Genomic DNA, 16,434 nt, shown 5'->3' on the forward strand with positions numbered 1-16,434 from the left:
CCGCGGCCGAGAATTTGAATTCCACTGGCGGATCCAGAGCAAGATCGCATGTTCCACTGGGCGATTTGGGGCAACTTGCTCCGCGACGGAGCGCTCCGCGTTGATCCGTCTTATAGAGCCGGATTTCGCCGGAACTCCAGCGACTAGGCGCCGTCACTTCCGGAACAATCGGGTACGTCGGTTGCTTGCAGCGCTTTTTCAAGCGCTGTCTGGTAACCCTGTCGCGTTGTTTACAGTTCTGAAATGGCGTCGTTCGACCCTGCCGGATTGCTCGTTGCTTTGAGCGACAGCGACAGTTCGCACAGTTCCTCTTCAGAAAGCAGCAGCAGCATCCATAGCGCTGCTGCACGTTGCAATGGCAAGACGCGAAGTGCAGTTGCCGCTGTGCCTAGAACCCCCAACGTGGTCTAATGCGAGATTGGCAACATGGGTAACCGGATGCGTGCGACAACTTCCGCTGCAATCCCTGCCGGGGCGTGTTTATTTTTCACTGGTCGATCGGGATCGGGTCGCTCCGCGGCGGATTTTCTTGCTCCGTCGTGGATTCGGCACAGCGCTCCAGATCCGCCAGTGGAATTCACTATTAGTGATGTTAGCATTCTGCCCTGCAGGCTGTCACTTGAATGTGTGTGCTTAGACAGGTGAACTGTTTTTGCTGTTTGACTTTGTTTTCGCGCTACTGTCACGTGGTGTCTGTGGGTTCTTTACGTGTGTTTTTCTTGCGAGTCAGCGCCGTGTCTATTTTTTACCTTTCATTCCTGTGGTCCCGTCCGCTAACGCTACCTTTCGAAGATAATGCCTCAATAGGTAGCGTTCCGTGCATTGGATGATGATAACGTTCGGCAAAACCCGCCGGGCTGGCCGACGCGGCGGAAGCTCCGCAGAGGTGCTATTGCTGGATTACTAAGTAAATTTTAATTTTAATGGCTGAACAACTTAAACGACTATATTTCGCGAAGAACAGGCTTATTGGCGTTCTAATAGGAAAATTCGTTGGCAGGGACACAAAGTATAAGTTGACTTTCACACTAGACTATATGGCACAATTAGTGTAAGATATCTTAGCACCTTGAGACTTGAATATGTTTTTAGGCGGAATCAGGAGGCCTGGATCCATCTCGAGTATAAGTGCTGCATGGAGAGGTATTTGATATTTATCAAATCTGTCAAGAACTGGTTTATTTGATTTTCATGTTCTGGGTGAGTGATCAAAACGTGCAATACTCTAAAATGTGGTCAGCCTGGTGCATCCAATCATAGAAAGACTATGCCAATGCGGGAACCCTTCAAGCACTTCATAAAAAAAAATTTTTTTTTTTACACCGGACAGATTTTTTTAACCCCTTTGGAGCCAGATAACGGGATTTTATTACTGAATTTACCGCAAACTGCGCGGCACCACACCCGATTCTGGGGATCGGGTGTTTGCCACTTTTTAGTGGCAAACAGTGCCACTGGCGGATTCGTAATGCACGCTGCGATATGCAGTCATAAGGGTCTACACTTAGCGAGTTTCTTTTGAGACTGCATGCCGTTTTTTGATGCAAGCTGTACGTTTCAACCTGCACGTGCAAAAAATTAAAACCACTATAATGCATGTCACTTCAGACAAAATAATTTGCGGCTAAGCGGTCCTTTCGCCACATGCAGTACAGAAACAAAGAGGGCACAGTAATATTTGGCGTCCTTCTTCCGCCGCGCGCGAGAGGAAACATTCAAGGAATTCCATCAAATTGACGTCACTTTTCGTCTTTCCTTTTTCCATATCCGAGAACGGGTGTTCTCGTTTTTCGCTCTGTCGAACGCTGGCGAGTTTCGCGCTACATAGCGTTACATTCCTTGCGTCTCGGCTGCTTTCAAGGCCGTCGTCGTCAGCATCTGCTCTCTGCCTTTGTTGCGCCGCGGTCGGAAAGACGCAGAGGCTGTAGTGCAGTTCAGAGCCGACTTCAGTCGGCAACGAACAGCGCCGAGCCAAGCCACGCGTGAACACCGGTAGTGTCTTGAAGACGCGCACGTTGAATCTTGGACACGTAGCGGGTCGCTCAATGTTACGGCAATTATTATTATTTTTTTTTTGAAAACATACACACATGACAGGAAAGACAAAGGGAGGAAGAGGTTGGCAAGTGCCACCGGAAGGGGCACAACGCCTGCCTACTCGTCAGGAAGGAGGGGACAGAAACATACAAATGGAAGACAGGAAGAAGGGGAGGAAAGAGGAAATAAAGATAAAGATAACAAATCACGCATAAATAATCCATACAGCGCCTTTTCCTGTAATTTATTCCCCCGTGTAAGTGTTTCCCTTGCGCTATTTTAGACACATAATAATTACCGAGTCGGTATTGCTGGCTACACGTTTCACATCTATCTGTGCATACCCAACCGGAACACTGAGCACACTTTTTTTTTTTTTTTTACTGCAAAGAATAAAAAAGTCGAAATAGCCCGCAACAGTTCCTCGAATTACGTCACTACAGATTAGTTATGTGCCCAGGCGGACATCATCTGAACGAAAAACCAAAGCACTCAATTAATTAATTCAACTAATTACATTATTTAACTTCTTAGTTGCGAATGTATTTACGGCAGGTGTTTACATTATTAGAGAGTTGAAGGAAACCGTCCTAGAAGTCTAGTTCTGCGTTTGAACATTTCAAAATGGTCATGCAAGCCAAGATAATTGGCCTAAAATAATTTGTTGGGTTTACTTGATTACGCATGCAGCACTGCGAAGCGCGGCTGGCGTTGCAACCCTCATGTGACGTAACAGGGCGGCCTACAAAGATGCTACAGTTTCACTTCCCTTTTCCCGCGGTCGAATTCCTATTGGCTCTGTGCGAAGCTTCCGATTGGAGTCACTTCAGCAGCCTAGCCGAGACGGACGGGCAGCTTTATCGCGTCGTTATCCCAGCTTCATTTTACGCGGCCCAGCTACATCAAAGGAGCGTTCCACCCGCGAGCCGCGCTTCGCCATGCTGCGTGTTTAATCAGGTAAATGCAACAAACAAATTGAGGCCAATTATTTCGGCTTGCATGGCCGTTTTGAAATGTTCAAACACGGCACTGGACATCTATAACGATTTCCTTCAACTTTCCAATAGAAACAAGTGCCGCAAAGTTTGCAACGAAGAAGCTGATTAATGGAATTAGTTTAATTGGTAAATTGATTGCTTTGGTTTTTCGTACGTCCGACTGGGCACATAATCAATATGCAGTGAAGTGATTCGAGTAACTTTCGTGGGTTTTAAAAACATTGTTCGTAGTAAAGAAAACACTGTATGTAGTCTAAAGACGGCGACGCTACACTGGCTGGTATTACGTAGAGAAACTGAGTTTTTAGCCGCACACTTTTACAGGAAGCTTTCATAGCGAACCCTGCAAAACTTTGTTGGCCGTGGCTACTGCTGCTACCTCGCTGAGTAGCTCACACGCAGAAAATAAATTCGAATAAACACGTGTCCAATGGTGGGATCTAACCTCGGTATCGCAGCACAACAACGCAGTAAAGTTTGTTCTTTCTCCTTGAAGTTGATCAAGTCACTTCGAGGTGATAATCGGCGTTGATGAAGCAGGAGGCAGGTTTGATGTAACATGTTTGTAACAAGAGTTTGCAGAGGAACACTGATGAAAAACACAGAAGTAAACAGCGCCTTACTCTTCAAATTTTTCTCAAGTTAAAGTTAGAGCCTAGGACAACTGTCCCTACGTACGACCAACCGAATCCCACGGTTCGACAACCAAGTGGTTACGGCCCAGACTAGCGTTGCATCGTACGGAGTCTTACTGATCTATCAGTTTAGTGATTACAGCCTAGACTGAAAGGAATGGGTTCCAGGCAGTCTTTAAATGCGATTTAATAAACAATAAAAAGGGGAGGGGGCAACTGCTGGCCCGCCTCAGCATTTCGTTAACCAGTGCGGTTATCACTGAACTTAAGCCACCACCTACTGGGTTGTACGTTCCAGGCAGTCTTTAAATACGATTTAATAAACAATAAAAATGGGAGGTGGCAACTGCTGGCCGGCCTCAGCATTTCGTTAACCAGTGCAGTTATCACTGAACTTAAGCCACCACCTACTGGGTTGTACGTTCCAGGCAGTCTTTAAATTCGACTTAATAAACAATAAAAAGGGGAGGTGGCAACTGCTGGCCCGCCTCAGCATTTCATTAACCAGTGCGATTATCACTGAACTTAAGCCACCACCTACAGGGTTGTACTTAATCTCGTTAGCAGAGTTATTAGACTTTAGGCAAGCGTTTTGCACTCTTCCCAATCATGGTTCTCTCTCTTTCCCAATCCTACGCTCTTAGCGATTCCTTGCTGCATGGTGCCTCTAATTTGTGTCGTCACATTTCTGCGTAATTTGTCCGCAGGCCCGTTCTCACAGAATACGAGAAGGGACATGCACACCGGAAATTAACGAGAACTCCGTCAAAGGAGCATATTTGTCGAATTCTACACTGTCACTACGCTGGCCTCTATGCGCTTTCGACGACTGGGCTGTTTTCAATTCGGGAATTCTTGGCACCGTCTTCGCGCAGGTCCGCGTGAAAGGTGCTTTCCATTGTGGGTTCTTTGTCGTAGACATTTCGACCTGGCAAAAAAGGCGTGCGACATCATCGCCCCCCACCTTTGGTGACAGTGTCAAGGCCTCTACATTCACGGATAGGGATTAGTAGGTAATTCTCCCAGCATTCGAGCCCTTCACACATAGTAAATTACCGTGCTGAGAGACAGTCGAGAAACTGCTTGTATTATTAGTGAGAAACTGCTTGTATTCTTAGTGCGGCACGCCGCCTATTCCGCACATTTGAGAGGCGAGAGGATTAACAAACCCCATTATTTTTTAACGCTATAGCGTTAAAGGCCCCGTATCGCAGAAAATCCGGCGTCGGTATTAAGCCTATCGGCGTCTGGCGGAAATAATCATGCTGAATAGCATCATCCCGAACTACCCCGACCACACAGGCCCTCCGCGTGGCGCAAGGCGTTAGTGAACAAAAATTGAATTTCTCAAAGTAAAATCCGCCAGAAAAATTGTCAAATATGACTTAACTACAATACAGAAATGATAGCTTCGGATTGTAATTTGAATATACGAGAAAAAAGCCCGATAAGCAGCCATGGATCTTTGAATGCTATCGCGTTCGACTCTTAAATCGAAGCTTAAGCGTCCTCCAATTCTGTTGGTGCTTCGCTGTACTTTTGTTCTAGGGAACATTGAGGAGAATGTTGAAAACCGAGCCTTTCTAAATTTTGGACACGCGTGTGCCTCGGGGCAACAGCAAACAATTAATAAAGTAGTAAAAAAAAGGTCCTAGGGCCTTCACATTTTGATATAAGACAGCTTAAATTGCTCCTGTAAAAATGTCTTCCCAGCAATGCATTTGTGTTTAAAAGTGAAGCCGACGTTAAGGGGATCAGTGTAAGCTTGGTCTTTGTAAGCTGGCTTTCCCACGTTGTGTGTTGCAGTGAAGCCTACTCGTAAAGAAAAATGTGATGCGAACGGAGCCCGATGACGCTTTGGCGTTCCACTGTTAAAGGCGAAGCTTAAGCGTTCTCCAATTTTTTATTGCATCAGACCAAAACCGCACTTCTCATACTTCTGTCGCGCCTCGTTTCTCTCTGCGTACACCTCGCATCACCATTCATTCCTCGACAAACATCAAACGTCGATTTCGTCCTTTTATGCAATTCGGCACAGCTTGTAACTGGGGCAGCGCAGAAACAGAAACATTGAGTGACGATGCTTGTGTCCCCAACGCTTGCGTCCCCCTAATCTAGAACTCTCTATTAAAATTGTGATCCGTGCGGTGCGTGCATGCACAAAAACATTGCATTATATTACACTTTGCATAGGATTACAATAAAGACAGTTGCACGCGTCGCATTTGGTTTAATTGCATAACCCGCCGTATCTGCTTAGTGGCTTTGGCGTTGCGCTGCTAATCACGAGATCGCGGGTTCGAATCCCGCCAGCGGCGGCCGCGTTCTGGTGGGGCAAACCACCCGTGTACCGTGCATTGGGTGCTCGTTATAGAACCCCAGCTGGTGAAAATTAATGCGGAGGGAGTCCCCCACTACGGCGTGTTTCATAACGAGATCGTGGTTCTGGCACGTAACAACCCAGAATTTAATTAATTAATTTAACTGCAACGCGATAGGCTCGCTTCACATATACGGAATATGTGCATTTGCCCCGCATAATGTTTTTCACCTTTTCCTCATTAGACTAAACGTGTTGTTTTATGTTATTGTTAACAGAAATTTTAAACCACCCGTGACATGTAGCCGAATTTCGCTTCTTGAGCTAGATTACTCTCAGATGACTTGCGCATGAAATGAAAGTGAATATTTGACTAAGTAAAAATAAATTACTGCATCTCCCGCTAAAGGGAAATGTGTGGATGCGAAGCAGCGGGGAGATGGTTAGCTTGAGCGGGAGATGGTTTCGCGGCAGCGGCCCGAGCGCTCATCGCGGCGCTGCACAGAAGAGTTAGAGAGTTTTAGATTAGGGGGACGCAAGCGTAGGGGCCCGCTAGCGCTTGGGGCCGCGGTACTGCGCACGCGCAGACCGGTCAGCGCGTGCGCAGTACCGCGACCCCAAGCGCTAGCGGGCCCCTACGCTTGCGTCCCCCTAGTCTAAAACTCTCTAATGAGGCGCGCGCTCTCCGTCATTTTCATACCGCGGAACTACCGTAGCGCCCCAGCGGAGTATGCAGCTGTCGCATCACCTGTCGTGCGCGCCGCTTCTGATTCCTAGAGGAGAGAAAGGGGGGAGCGTAGGAGAGGAGAGAGAGGGAACGCGCATGCGCTGTGGGGGTGTGGGACACGGGCGCCGCTCCGTAGAGGATTCAGAGGAGAGATGGGGGGGGGGGGGGGGGGAGCGTAGGAGAGGAGACGGGGAGGGGACGCGCATGCGCTGTGGTGGTGTGGGTCGCCGCGGAACGGAGGTGTACACTGTAAGGGCGCGTTCACACTGAGACATTCGGCGTCTGCAGCGGCGCGGAACCCAGTTCGGCGGCGGCGAGATCCGCCGGAATAGCCCTTTCCGCGCCGATCGGTCTCGGACCGATTTTTGCGGCAGCTGCCGCCGGATTCCCTCACCGCGGACCAATCGGAGCGCGAGTAAGAATTTCGAAGATGGCGGCCGAGTCGGACGCGCGCGCGTTGTCGCAGTCGTGTCTGTCGCGACGTCGTAAATGCTGATCGAATTCGTCCGCAACTTAATATTTGTTATCACGAATAACAATACATCTGAACTTACTCTCTGTAGTACTCCACGTCGCGATCTCGCAGAAGGGGTAGTAGTTTGGTGTCGTGACCAAGCTCTTCGCGCTTTTGCAAAGCAGCATGAACACACCATCGCCGCTGGCGTTGTCTCTTCTGCGAATGCTTCTGCGCGTCATGCATCGCCAGAAAGGTGCTTGCCAACAAGCCTAGCAGTACTGCCTCTTCTTGATCAGGGTTCATTGTCGTTGCGCAAAAATAAAACCACGCGAACTCTACACGAGCGGAGATAACTGCGCAGTTTCGAGGCTGCGGGCACATCCGGTATATCCGGCGCTTGTTTGGAGGTTAGCGCTTTACACCGCAGATGGCGCTGTATCGCGTTCCGGCGGCGCGGTGGGCTAGCAATTTCGGCGGCAGGAGAATTCCGTTCGCTGTAGACGCCAGATTCCCCAGTGTGAACGTGCCCTGGACGGACAAAGCCCCCGCCATAAGCTGCTTCGCATCTAAAAAAATGGAGGACGCTTAAGCCAACGTTACTAGACTAAGCTAGTCTAGTAACGTTGGCTTAAGCTTCGCCTTAAAAGTGGAACCCGATAGCATTCAAAGATCCTTGACTGTTTCTCACACTTCCCGGCAACTGCAGCTTATGTAACCGTAATGTTTACCGGGAAACGCTGGCGGTGAACGCTATGCACGAAGGCGCGCTTTCTGGTAGAAACGCGGCCTCTTTCGTGGGCCGACCTTCTTTTATTGTTTGCACCTTTAATATTTCAGCCTGAGAACATTTAGCATAAAAGGCATGCGCTGTCGGTGTTTTGTTTCATGACAATTGTTTTTGGGCTGTCACTCTTAAAATTTCGAGGAATAACTTTGTAAAGAATGCAAGACGAAGTGTGAGCAACTTTAGTGGTAAAATATATTTGGAGGATCTGCGTGGTTAGGGATGACTTCCTCGGCCGCGGGCGGCAATGCCGACGCAGACGCCGGTTTTTGTGCGACACGGGGCCCTAAACGCTATCGCGTTAAAAATTTGCTGATTACCTTTATCCTAATTGCTTTACGCCACATACTGCAATTTACGAATTCTACCCGGCGACCTTGAAAGTCAAATCCATTTGGGACAAGGTTTGAGGATTACACCAGTTTGGAAATATGCGTTCCCAAAGTTTGCGACGAAATTCATTAATGTTCCAGTAACTCTTGAACTGCAGCGCATAAAAAAAGGCGTTTTGTTACAAATGTCAGTGGAACAACCGAGCATTTTTACGTCAAGTTTGACTGCGATTATCTCAAAACTGGTGTTAGTTAGTTAAACTGGAGTTAATTAGTCACTTTGCGTGTTGATTTCCAGTGTAAGTATTCTGCACCCCTTCGAGTATTCTAGTTCAATGAGTAGATAAATGCCACAGCCGATTTTTATAAATTCTATTAACGTTTAAGTAAAACACCCGATATAAAAACTTAACTCCGCGAAGATATCTTTTTTCTGCGTATAAGACAATTTATTTTTGAAATAATTTTTAATTGCGAGTTGTACCGTTTGGGTCGTCCACTCTCCTCTTTCTTCATACTTTTGCGCGCTGCCCCCTTTTTCGAGATGTATAGCAATATTTTTTTTTTTCAAAAATGGTACATGGCTTGTTACCTATTGCGCTACAAGGAGAATGAATTTTAACTTGGACCAGCCGTTCACGTTTCTGCTCTCAGGAGCGCATTCATAATAGACACCGGTTTGTTGGACCTATGTTGACATACCTGAGTAACAGTGCACATGCTAGTGAGATTCAGGTGAAAATTACATGTGAGATTCAGGAGAAAAATTACAGCAGATCCAACGCACTTATTACAATATAAAATAAACGAACCTTTCTTGAATCGTTTAAATAAACGCTCTGAAAAGAGGCCCATGATGCGTGCAATTGTATTCCATCTCCACTTTACGCCTTTACGCAAACTTTCACGCCTTCAACTTAAATGCAAACACCAGTTCACGTGGTCACGTGTTATGCGACGTGAATTCAGCGACGAGTTGCGGGCTAATGTGGCGTTTTGCGAATGGGGAAATAAACATTCGATCTATACGCGTATCTACACAGAAGTATTAACGCGACAGCGTTGGTGTCGCAGAAGATCCAGCGTCGGTGTCCGCGGCCCAGAAAATCCTCCCGAACCACCCCGACCACGCAGGCCCTACGCGTGGGGCAGAGGCGCTGGTGAACTAATTGAATTTCTCAAAGCAAAATGCTTCAGAAAATTGGAAAGTACGACTTTACCACAACCTACAGGTACGATAGCGTCGGACTGTAATTCGAATATACCAGAAAACATTATATTATGCGGAAACTCAAACACAAACCCCTATTCCAGCATTTATACCATTCATACAGCGGCGTGTCCCGGTCGGCGTTTCTTGCAAAAACACCATCCAGATGGCGCTCGCCTCCTCGGCAGCGGAGCGCCGAGGCGAATGTGCAGAAAAAACAAAGCTGCAGTTGCCGGGAAGCCTGACAAACAGTGAGGAGCCCCGTTTACATGAATGCGACAGTCGTGCATCGTAGCGACGGTGTCGTTAGAGGCCCCCCTCGGCTCTCGGTAGCGTCTTCGCGGTTGTCATCGCAGGTATTGTTAGGCGCCCCCGCCTCCGTTCTCCCCTCTCAGTAGCGTCGCCTCTCAGTAGCTTCACGGTTGTCATCGAAGGTCGCTCTCGACGATCCTGCGTTTACATGCTCCGCGAGAGTCGACTAGCGCCTGTAAATCTACCCTCGCCTGGCGCATTAATGCGATGCGCTGCGACACTGTCGCACTCGTGTAAACGCGGCTAGGGATCTTTGAATGCTGTCGCGTTCCAATCTTAAAGGCGAAGCTTAAGCGCCTTCCAAATTTTAAACGTAGCGATGCTAGGGAGCCTACATGCACAGCGCTTGCAAGTAGGCTCCCTAAAAGCGATGCATGTTTAGCGCTTCCTCTGGCGAACACGTGTGGAATCAATCACCCCCACCTTGCTACTCACGCGACCGCGGAGACCTGCCACACCTGAGCGACTGTAAGCGATAGCTTTGTCATCTCTCTGCGCACTGGCTTGGGGGACGTCGTCACGGCTTTCAACATTATTTCCCTGACGGCCCCGGTGTGCATTGCTGAATGACTTCGGCGCCACTGCAGCTGCATCCATTTCGAAGAACACTGCTCAGAAAAGCATGACGAACGGCAGCAAAGGACCCAACATTCTCAAACTGACTACCTAAAACATCTGATCTAGTCCTGTCCTACCACGGTTCTGCCCATTTATGTATGTTATCGAGTGATATTTTCATTTCCCTTTATCATGCGATATTTTGATTTTTCTGCGAGTGGTATTTACTTGATTGTCATAAATAGTGCTGTTCGTCTTCGGGTGAAACCCGATTTTACCCGATGTTTGCACCCCGAACATGTTTACTCTTGTTCTTTTACTCTCTTTATTTTTACGCTGCACGGAGTTTGCAGTGCACACGCTCTAGCTATCCTGCCTCGGGACAACGAAGTTAGATCCTTTTGGCTCACAAGCTGCGTGTAGCACTAAGGACGCTACCGACTTCTCTTCATTTCCGTGACCGACCGACGACGTACGCTCGCTTCACGTCGAGTTTAACCAGTACTTGCTGGAAGCAAGCCCCACTAACACAGCTGTCGAACTCATTGAGTATTGGCATGACTACCGCTCGCTATGCCAGGCTGGCAAATGCTGAACTGGCATTGTTGTGCCCAGCTAATGGAAGCTGTGATGTCAAGAGAACTTTCTCTCAGGTGAGATACGTTCAAAGATCGGACAAGTAACGGATGGACACCGACATGTTGAGCATGCAAATGATAATTTATGTTAACAAGGATGTGTAAAAAATCGATGACCAGCTTTTCGTGAATAAAATGTTTCATTTCCTAGAAGTTATCAATGCTATTTACTGTCATTATTGCTTATTAATTTCCAAACAAACGCTGAACTTCGCAGTATTTCCCAGAAAACCCTGATGTCCCCCCGATTACCAACTTGAAACCGATCCCTAGTTTTAACGCGGTAGAGTTAAGGAGCTCATGATACCCTGCGATAAAAAACAAAAGAAAGAAGAAAAAACAACAACAACGAATGTAATGTATTACTTAGTACATTTGTAAATTTAACACGAAAACCCCCGAATTTCAGAATGATTCTACAAAAAACACGATTTCTGCCCGATTATCAGCTTGAACAATAGCACCCGATTTTTACCCCCCCCCCCCCCGAAAAAAAATTATTAAAACCCGAAAACAAACAACCCTAGCTATAAAGCTCGCGTCGTACAAACCGCTTGAAAACAAATGCCAGGGCGCATACCGTGCATTGGTGCAAAGATTGCCCCACCCAAGTCACCATCTTTCATTCTCGAAGTTTGGCCCAGCTTCAATTACATCATCATCCGGGATCGACCCATTTTACAACTGCACTGTGTCCGACATGGGCCTATTTTACTCAGCAATAATCACGACCACCTGGGGTTCTTTAACGGGCACCCAAAGCACGACGCACGAGCGTTCTTAATTTGCCTTCCGCTCCCACCACAATGAGGCCACCGCGGCCGGGAAGCGAAACCGCGACTTCGTGCTCAACAGCGCAACGCCACTGTTACTGAGTCATCGCTGCGGGTAAAACAAAATAAAAATAAAAGCGAGAAATCAGACAGTTAACGGAAACCAGCGGACGCTATCCAGCGTATACATCCACACTGATTGCAGTTAAAGGACAGAAGTAACTGCATAAGCGGCACCATTGGAAATCGATTCCTTGGTGAAACATGCTCATCGGTAATGGCGTAATGGCAAGAGGCCGTGGAGTGCATTATGCCCAGAACCTATGAAACAAACACAACAGGTTGCAGCTGCACAGTAACGAGGATGTACGTCCTATAACGCTGTAAGTTATGAAGATAGAACAGAAGATCACCAACATCGCCTCCCCCCCCCCCCCCCCCCCAAAAAAAAAAAGAATTTTTAAATAAAATAATAAAGGAAAACCTATATAGTATTCGTTTCCCCTGGCTCTGGTTTGTCTTGGTAATTTTTGGTTACCTCTCTGCACATAGTTAGCTTTATAGTGCTGATTCTGAACTTCCTTATTTCCTTTCTTTCTTTTCTCTCATCCTTCGTACCACATTTCCCCTTATCCAGTACAGGATAACCTACCGGAAGCAACCTCTGTTTAACGTCCCTGTGTCTGCGTTCATGTTTCTCTCTTGTACCGCAGTGTGCAGTCTATCATAATGTACCTCTACTTGCTGCCTGCGGTCCTACGCTGCCTGGGGGGGGGGGGGGGGGGGGGGGGTATTCTGTAAGAGTCCACCTAGTGGACTGTTGAATTCGGCCGCTGTTGATTGGCTGCAGCTGCACGAGTGAGGAGGAGACAGGTGCCCCCAGCCAGTACCCTTTTCGCTCGTACAGCTGCAACCAATTAGCGACAGCCGAAATGCACAGTCCACTAGGTGGACTCCTACAGAATACCCCCACAGGACATATTCTCAATATCCGCGGACTATATTAGAAACATTTTGTCGAGTCTCAAGATCAATCGCGACACAAGTGTGGATAAATGCTCATTGGCATAGCTTGTTTCTGTCGTTATCGCAGATGTGACAGCCTGAACGTTGATATCATTATGATACGCGTGGGCTCTGAGATTCAAAGCAGCGTCGGCTATGTTATGAGGGTTCATATATAGCGATGGTAGTGCAGTTACAGCGTTTGCTTGACGCAAGCGCTTATAGGATGAACCACGACAGCGCAAACCCATGTCACTTCAATCTTGGTTCTAGCACAGCGTGCGTCTCTAGGTGGCACAAATGCCTGTGGTCGTGACAGGTATGACTCCCACACCATTTCAAGCCCGTGCGTTGGATTGCCGATTGCCGCCCCGAACGTCCACTTTGCTTTTCCCCTTCATTCACTTCCTTCGCGACTCCTCAATAAACGCTGGCACTTGTTCTCCCATACCTCGCAAAAAGGCTGTCAAAAGGACGCTAAGCGCGGGAGGCTGCGACTCTCTGGTTCGGTGTCCTCCAGCGCGTGGTGCAGCTCGTTCTTCGTCGAGGTGAGCGCTCGAAGCGGCAATACTTTAGCAATACCCTCCGCGGTTCTTCCTTTCGCACGGGGGTACTCCCCGGACACGCTCTCCCCGCGTCCCATTCCTTATAAAGCAGCCTGTCGCGTGCGGTACAGAAGCGTCCGCATATGCAATCGCACTGCCGACGCAGCTCTTCGTTTCGACAGCGAAACTTCTCCGTTCGCGCGCTTGCCTGCTTGCGCGAAGGTCGGCGTATGAGCGGCGAACGGTGGAAAGGGAACAGCCGCCAGCGAGACCGCGCGAGCGACGCGCGGGAATTGTATCTGCGTATCTCCGCGATTGCTCACTGACGCCCGCCCGTCGAGCACCTTACCGTTTGACTCCGGTAGTTCGGGAAGACAAAGGAGAAGCGGCTAAGAGCCGCGCGCGCGGGTGTTTGCTTGCCTTCTCCGCAGACAGCGCGGCATCAGCAGTGCGACTTTGGAACCCGGCGGGAGCGGGCGGGATCCGAGGACCGGAGCGAGGGCCCTGTCAAGAGGTGCGTTGCTGTGACGGCAGTCGTGGTCCTGCGTTTTGGCAGCACAGTATACACCACCGTCATGGCCGTGCGGTACTTCGGCGCGGCCGACTACTGCGTGCTGGTGGCCGTGCTGGGCCTGTCCTCGTTCATCGGCATCTACTTCGCCTGGAAGGGCCGCCGCAGCACCAACAACAAGGAGTTTCTCGTGGGGAATAGACAGCTACAGGTGAGGATTGGGCGATACGCGCTCGTAGAGCGAAATTATAGGGACTGTTTCTTGGAGCTCCGTTTTGGTGGATGCCACGTTTATCAACATTTGTAAGCCGTTGTTGTTTCGCAGTCTCAATTCATTGGGTATACCGGGCCAGTAAACTCTCCGTAACGTAACCGACTTCCAAGTAGTCGCCACTTCAGGCCAACCCTAGCACACTCTCACGATTGACTAAACAAATTCACGGAGTTATTGAAATGAAATTGAAGTTAAACCATGTATCTTGCGAACCGTTATTCATCGTGATCAGACTGTCAGCATGGATCTGAGCATGAGAAAACATGTGAATGAGAAAAGCTTCCAGTGAAATTCAATATATTCTTACGCAAACGTCTTCAGAATGCTATAGTTACTGCGTGCTCTTTTTAGAGTGATTACCACAATGTTGAAATTTCACTCATTTCATTTAGTCCATATTTAGTGGTCGACGTATAGCGAAAATATGAAACCTATATGTGAACAGCAGACAAATAATGAAATTGCAGGCTTATGAGTTGAGACTTCAGTAGCTGTCGATAAAGAGAAGCAAAAGCGCTTATATACATGGGCGGTGTGCAACATACTATAATTTTGAATATACTTAATAGACGAAATAGCCCACGATCCGAGGACTCACTATTTATTTATATCTGCAATACTTAAAACAATTAGGTCAATAGGTGAAGAAGTCTTAGTATGTAAATGGGACGGTCTAGAACATTGGTACAATTCTTTGATAATGGTTCCAAGATAACGTGCATTCTATAAATTTTTATAGAACTACGGACTACTTTTTTTTCGTCAAGAAGTAACTTCTGATATTCATTTTTCAGATATTCAGATATAATTTTTCTGTGTTCGGATATATGTAAAATTGTCAAATTTTAAAATGTCATCCAAATTCTTCCAAATGGTAATTGAAAACAATTAATCACAATAATTCTCAAAACACACCCCAACCGCGTTAAAGTCGTCCGTCCCTCTTAGCACCCCTTATTTATGCCAAATTGAAGGCCCTCGAAGTTCACTTCGCGAATGTCCAAGCCACATCATTTCGGCCAACTGCCGTTATACGCCGCTCTCTCTCTGCCTACAAACACTCGCCAAGACCTGGCGCGCACCTTCAAATGTGCGCGAAACTGTGCTCTCTCTCTCTCTCTCTTCATCTATATAACCCCTTTCCCGAATGCCACGTAGCAAACGTGACGTGCGTCTACTTAACATCCCTGCCTTTCGATCCTCTCATCTAGCTTTTTCTCTCTCTCACTCTCTGTCCCTTGTTGCCTGTGCCCACAGTAATCGTATATGAGCCAGTATTTTCGTTCGATCGTCTATTTCGACGTCATATTTAAAGCGAATTGATTGGCTAAGACAGCGGAAGCGGACGTGACAAAAGGAACTGAAGGCATACCATCAACGTCGTTTGCGCGTCGCTCAGTTCTCGAATGTGTTGAATCGATGGATACATTGCGATACACGGCTAGGCGTTGCGTCACAGAGAAGTGAACGTACCCCTGGAGTTATCATTCGGGAATGCGGCCCTTGTGATTACGTGCACGCTCAGTTCTCGTTAAAGTGCAACACCTTTCGCTGGAGCATCTGGTTGTCATGCATATTTAACTCCATTCCCGAGAGCTATTCTGGAAGAGCTAATCTGGAATCTGGATAAATCTGGAAGGAAGTACGTTCACTTTGTCACCAAGGATAGTGAAAGTAATTTATCCGGGATCATAAGAACTCTGGAATATAGAGTCGCGTGCGGGACACGCTGCTACTTCTGCAAAAGGTATCGCCTGCAGCGACACCCTTGTTTCTTAAAGGGCACTTGCTGGTAGTACACTTGGCTGGCACTTCAGGTGAACCGCAGAACACTTTCAAACTGGAGCGTGAATTTTCATTACAGAGTTTTAGATTAGGGGGACGCCAGCGCTGGGGCCCCCTAGCGCTTCAGGCCACGTTATTGCGCATGCACAGCGGGTCTGCGCATGCGCAGTACCTGCTTGTCGACGCAGGGCCTGTTCCTACACATGCGCATAGGTTATTCGTTTTACAGATTGTTATAGCACAATCCTACTCCATACAAGGCAGATACCCTGAAACATTTTCGTACGAGAAAAGTGTACGTTGACATCTTTATAACAGGAAGACACAAAACGAGAAAAAAAAAAAAGGAGGCTCGTACAAAACACGCTTCTCGTGCACAATGCACGAGCTGCGTGTCGGTCGCACCTTGTTAATGTAAGTTCAGTGCAACGTCCTCCACTGTCTGCACAATGCGCGTGCTGTCTGCGGGGCCACGGGGCCTGCTGTTTTCACCTCCTCACTTGCTACGATTGCGTACGCGGCAACCTTGCGCG

The 16,434-nt window shown here is 47.9% G+C and overlaps 2 protein-coding genes across 4 annotated transcripts in view; one reads left to right on the top strand and one right to left on the bottom strand.

The window, feature by feature from the left end:
* LOC119456229 (isatin hydrolase) overlaps positions 1–16,434 on the bottom strand; it is a 343,203-nt gene that overhangs the window by 77,000 nt on the left and 249,769 nt on the right. The window lies entirely within an intron of this gene.
* Positions 13,514–16,434, top strand: part of LOC119456231 (sodium-coupled monocarboxylate transporter 1) — a 59,910-nt gene continuing 56,989 nt past the window's right edge. Inside the window, exon 1 of the mRNA XM_049669610.1 lies at positions 13,514–14,053. Within this exon, the coding sequence (XP_049525567.1) occupies positions 13,907–14,053 (147 nt within the window). The 5' untranslated portion in view covers positions 13,514–13,906. The remainder of the gene's footprint in view (positions 14,054–16,434) is intronic.

This window comes from Dermacentor silvarum, chromosome 6 (genome assembly GCF_013339745.2).
Source record: "Dermacentor silvarum isolate Dsil-2018 chromosome 6, BIME_Dsil_1.4, whole genome shotgun sequence".
Taxonomy (NCBI): domain Eukaryota; kingdom Metazoa; phylum Arthropoda; class Arachnida; order Ixodida; family Ixodidae; genus Dermacentor; species Dermacentor silvarum.